Source organism: Protomyctophum parallelum (genome assembly GCF_964188405.1).
Source record: "Protomyctophum parallelum genome assembly, chromosome: 19".
Lineage (NCBI taxonomy): Eukaryota > Metazoa > Chordata > Actinopteri > Myctophiformes > Myctophidae > Protomyctophum > Protomyctophum parallelum.
Genome location: NC_139717.1, coordinates 29791126 through 29797125, shown reverse-complemented (window position 1 = coordinate 29797125; position 6000 = coordinate 29791126). Strand labels below are relative to the sequence as shown.

At 41.3% G+C, this 6000-nt stretch overlaps 1 protein-coding gene across 2 annotated transcripts in view; it reads right to left on the bottom strand.

Moving 5' to 3' along the window:
* The window catches only part of ift172 (intraflagellar transport 172), a 60425-nt gene that overhangs the window by 48085 nt on the left and 6340 nt on the right, over positions 1-6000 (bottom strand). For both annotated transcript variants that reach the window (XM_083790803.1, XM_083790804.1), the window contains 3 exons: positions 5790-5951; positions 4229-4282; positions 1000-1103 (listed from right to left, as the gene is read on the bottom strand). In XM_083790803.1, coding sequence (XP_083646929.1) covers positions 1000-1103; positions 4229-4282; positions 5790-5951 — 320 coding nt within the window. The remainder of the gene's footprint in view (positions 1-999; positions 1104-4228; positions 4283-5789; positions 5952-6000) is intronic.

Sequence of the window (6000 nt, the reverse complement as noted above, 5' to 3'; positions counted from 1 at the left end):
ATAGTCTTTTGAATAGTTTTCATTTAGTTTTAGTCACATTTTAGTCAACTGGAATGTCTTAGTGTTAGTCTAGTTTTAGTCGACTAAACATCATAAGATTTTATTCGACTAAAATGTATTTTGGCGGGGCCGTCGTAATGGCTGATTTTATGCTTGCTGAAAATAGCAGATCTACAAGCTCACAACGCGTCGCAGTGAGCATTTTCAGCATGCAACCAAGTGTAAAATGACTTATACTGGATCTCTTGTCCCTGTCCCTGTTCAACATTTCTAGTCTAGTTTTTATTTGTTGACGAAATTGTCAATATATTTAGTCTTAGTTTTAGCTTAGTTTTCATTTAGTTTCCATTTTGTTTTCGTCAGTGAAAAAAAGATAGTCAACGAACATTTTCCGTCACAGTTTTAGTCGACGAAATCAACACTGAAGCCTGAAGTCTAATGGCCTGGAGATTTACTATTTTAGTAGTAGACAATTTCACCTATTATTATTCATGTCAATGTTTAAAACTATCACTGCCTGAAAGAGTAAATAATAGATGCATTATCCTGGTATATCTCTCCATTTTTGGATGGATTGAACCTCATTAAATTACAATGACATTTACACATTACACTGTAATTACACCTCATTACACTGTTTCCTGCATGGACTAGGCCCAGAACCTAAACCCAAAATAAAGGTAGGTACAAGAAACATAAAACAAACAACCAACAAGTCTTATAAGATCTTATAAACAAATTAATGTAATTACAGTATATCTCTGGATTAAATCAAAATAAATCATATAAGATCTTATAAACAAATTAATGTAATTACAGTATATCTCCAGATTCAATAAAAATATAAATACTTTGGTAAGCACTTTCACACTGGCATTGACATTGACAACACTTGACATTGACAACACTCACTTCACACCATTCTCACCTCCTTCAAACATTGTGTGAAGGGGCAATTGGATTGCAGTAGGTGTGTTTGTTTTATGTTACTATACCAACCTGATGAGGTGAGGGTTCATAAATTCTGTCCTGACCGAGCCCAGGATCTCGTTGTTTGCATATTCCACCAGGCTCAGTTCGCCCACGTTGAAAATCATGCACACCTAAAGAAAAGATCATAAATATACACACCTACTGTAAATATATATATATTGTTAGGTTTAAAAAATATATATGTGTGCGCATATATGCATGTTATTTAACAGGTGCATTAGTGTACTTAGTGAATTAGCACACCTTGTGCCTCATTGTGAAGTGAGCTTTCTCCTCTCTCCTTTATGCTTATGTATTTAGCCACTTGAACCTCAGCATGCATATTGTAGTAGGAAGTCATGTTGCGATGCATTGTGAGCATATAGATGGGCCATTTCTAGCGATGAGATTTGGTGTAGACTAGAGGAAAGAAAGTGGTCCAAGCACAGAGCCAACTCAGGTCCGTTTTACTGATGAGGCGACCATTTCCAGATAAAACGGCAAAGTCCTGTTGCGTTCCCATTTTTTTATTGACCCTTTACACAAGAACGCACACTTTATGAAAACACTATAATGTCGCTAGGTCAGTCACCCACGTACAAGAAGAAGAACCCCTTCACGCAACCCAGAGCATGCAGGCAGAGCGCGCCACGGGATGGTTATATATTTTATAATACATTAGGCTACATAAACGCTGCTGCCGCGGCTGCCGCCTATCACGAGGCTTTTTATTTACATCATGGTTTTACATTCACCATCGCTGATGAGCAGCGCTTTGTAGGCGAGGAGGGAGGCTTGTTCAGGAACTCCATGATATATGGCTCTGCATTAATGTAATAAACATACCGGTATGCGCTGTGAGCCAAGTGAGCCATGATGTCATAAGTTTTGCGGATTCACCGTTTTGCCTGTTTATACGGAGAAGGGATAAAACAGCGTTCTCAAAGATTTCCACTCTGGAAGGTGGTTTCACTTTGTTGCGTTTTCACCTCCTGAAAACACCATTCTCGTCTAAAGGGACACCAGCAAACAATACTTTATTTTGCCGTTTTCTATGAACACCATTCTCGTGTAAAGACCACCTAAGGTGCTATTTACACGAGGATGGTGTTCATAAAAAACGGCAAAATAAAGTACCGTTTAGCGCTGTCATTTAGATGAGAACGGTGTTCTCAGGAGGTGAAAACGCATCGAAGTGAAACCGCCTCCCAGAGTGGAAATCATTCAGAACACTGTTTCCTATGGTCTCCATATAAACAGGCAAAACGGTGAATCCGCAAAACTTATGACATCATGGCTCATGTTGGCTCACAGCGCATATGTTTATTACATTGATGCAGAGCCATATCATTATGATATAATGGAGTTCCTGAACAAGCCTCCCTCCTCGCCTACAAAGTGCTGCTCATCAGCGATGTTGAATGTAAAACCATGATGTAAATAAAAAGCCTTGTGATAGACGGCAGCCGCGTTTATGTAGCCTAATGTATTATAAAATATATACCATCCCGTGGCGCGCCCAGAGCCGTGTTGCGCAGGCTTGCGTGAAGGTTTCTTCTTCTTGTACGTGGGTGACCTGTCTATTTGGCAGCCCGTTATCGCCACCTAGCGACAGTATAGCATAATAGCACATCATATCATAACGTGTGCGTTCTCGTGTAAAGGGTAAGAAAAAATGAGAACGCAACAGGACTTTGACGTGTTATATGGAGATGGTCGCCGTCTAAAAGAGGCCTAAGTCTCTAGACAAGAGTATAGACTCTAGACTCTAAAACGGACCTCTAGAGGGTTTAAGGAAGGATGGTTAAAATAATGGGAGCCGTTATGAAGTGCGGTTGTCCTGGTTACGCAATGTATTTTACCAACGCAATTTCTCAAAGTCCTCTGCCTCTAAAAACTAGATACAAATGAGTGTAGCTTAATTGGGTTGTAGTGGAGATGATGGCAAAGGCTGCAATTAACTTGGGATTCTAGGGAGACGCCAGCTGTATCAGTGCTACCCTCCACCTGCTCTAATATTAGCATCTGCTGGACCAGTTGCTCCATCTGGGTCAGTTCCCTCTCCTGTGGTGGTTCTCCACCAGTTGCGGTGGCTTGAATTTGATTATAAGTAATCTTGGTAAGACTGGATATTATGGTTGGGTATTATAAGGGCATATTCTGTTTGGCTCACATGGAGTTGCATTGTGTCCTTCCACTGGTCTACTATACCATGTGTGTGTGTCCAACAGTACAACATATCTGGGGCACATTATTACTGACACCTTAGAGGATGATGACGGTGTATAAACAGAGGAGAATGCTCTCTGAGTCTACAGTCTGTTCCAGCTAATATGTTGGTTTCACCACTGTACTACTGATGTTAAGGTAAACCTGTTTAGAGCTTACTGCACCCCTCTCTATACAGCCCCACTGTGGGTGAAGTATAAGAGGGAGAACTTGCACAAGCTGCAAGTAGCCTACAATGACTGTATTAAGCCAAATTGCAATACCCAAAATCTCGGCCACTCGCTCACTTCAGCATGGTGGTGTTACAGTGAAATTGGTGACTTGCTGAAATATGTGACAATCGTGTAGACATCACATAATAATGTCAGTGTCTGAATGTAAATCGTTGCAGTTTGTTCATTAGCAGAGTTCACAAGATGGTCACATATTTTGACACCAATTTCACCGTAATTTGCCATGCCGGAGTGATCGATCTTCTGTACTTTGGGTCTCACCACCTTCATGGCTCTTTTGAGGAACCTGACCTACAAATTCATGAGCAGGCTGGATGTCTCACTGAATGGACTAATTGGACAGATGACAGACCCTGGTTATAGTTCTGTCAGGTATCTAAATGGGTAAATGTACTGTATACTTTTTATTTTTATTTTGTTATATATATATATATATATATATATATATATATATTTATTACAGGCTCATACAATGCATGACATATAAAATATATATAAAATCCTACTCACATTGATACACTATAACTGCCTTATCTGTGATGTTAGCTTTAACGGGATGACAGACAGTCCCACTGTGAGCATGACAGGTAGACATTTCTTTCAATTATTCATCAGCCTGGACCAGAGAGAGTGAGAAAGCCTCACAACAGCACTTTAAAAACTGCACTCCAAGCTATGCTGAGGTGTGTGTGTGTGTGTGTGTGTGTGTGTGTGTGTGTGTGTGTGTGTGTGTGTGTGTGTGTGTGTGTGTGTGTGTGTGTGTGTGTGTGTGTGTGACGTGCGTGTGCTCCTACCGTTTCATTTTCGAAGAAGAACTTTTCGTTTCCGCCAGAGCCTGGCCATGCCACCTGAAGGGACAGAAGCATAGTCGGAACTTGTTGGTTTTACAAAACCCAGTTCAGCTATAGGTACACATACACGCATACGTACATACACATGTACAGTATACTGTATGTATACACAAGCAGGAATGTGTGCGAGTGAGTGAGTGAGTGAGTGATACAGTATATCAGAAATTAAGGGGGCATTTTGGAGTCTCAGCCTTATCTCACATTTTCTCACACGCTGCACTTATTTTAGTGCATACGCCAAATCGACGCCAGCGCTTTAGTTGAGAAACTACACACAAGCTTCCACCAATGGTGACTGTATTGTTCCCATGCACGTACAAGAACTCATTTAGACAGTCTGCCTTCTCAGTAAAGAGGGTAAAACTCTCTGCCCACAGACTAAAACTAGAAAGTGATGTCAATGAGGTTAAAGGTATATTCAGTGATTTCACTTAATTCAAATAGCACTTATTTTTTTGATTTGTTGTGATAATCCTCTCTACTATAGAGTGTGCTGACCATATAAGGAGTTCCTCCATGTCCCCAGTTAACCCCTGGGGGTCAAAAAACCTTAGGTTTCGTTTTTGACTCTCTATCCTGATTGGACGAAAGGCTTGGGTCCCAGCCAAAAACGAAACCTAAGGTTTTTTGAGTGAAATCACTGAATATACCTTTAACTGAGGACTCAAATGATGGTTAAAATCTAATCTACAGTGCTCAAATGAATAGATTCTGACTGGAATTGATTGGAATGATTATGTTGCTTATGTTCCATGCTTTCTTGCAGTGGAATATTGCTCCTAGAGGTGACCAGTGACCAGCCATGACAAATAACAGTCATAATAATGACAATTACACTTGGGTATTTAAGGCATAATTTTATACATTTAGGCTTTTATATAGTACATTTTAGGCCTTTAGTTGATGGTCTACTCTAGGCGAAGAGACAGAAAACGGTTAGTTAGAGACATTATGTGTCACATTATTCTATATTTTAGTAGCCAATGTAGTTCACAGAGCTTCTATCTCTTAGTAGCCAATGTAGTTCACAGAGCAGCTAAGGATTGAGTGTCCTGTCCAATGACACCTTGACAGGTGTTGATCTCCACATATTGACTGTGGGGAATAAACTGGGACCTTTTGACTACAGGGAAATCTCTCTGTTGGGAGATGATGTGAAAAGCAACGACAAGTGGAACAACCAGGACAAGGTCCTTGGGTGGCGAGGTTATGGTGTCCCTCACCTCCTTGTCAAGCTTGACTCCAACTCCCAACTCTTGACTCAACTGTTGTTCGCAGAGTCTGTCAGTCTTGTACCTCACGCAGATACAGTTTGGAGACCCACCATTTATGTTTACCGTGTTCCTTACAGAGTTACAGTGAGTGAGTGAGTGTGTGTGTGTGTGTGTGTGTGTGTGTGTGTGTGTGTGTGTGTGTGTGTGTGTGTGTGTGTGTGTGTGTGTGTGTGTGTGTGTGTGTGTGTGTGTGTGTGTGTGTGTGCATGCAAGCAAGCAACAGTTACTACCTCGCTGAGTTTGTTGGTAAGAAGGTCTCCCAGCAGCAGTGTGTCAGAGGTGTGGGCCACCAGGTAACGCTCCTTGCCCATGATCTTGACCTCCTCGATCTCGTAACCGTAGTGGGACTTGAGCACCACCCGTGTCCCTGTGGACAGGTTCCTCACGATCACCTGGAGCAGCACAGAATGAGGGAGGAAGAAGGGACAAAGACAGATGAAA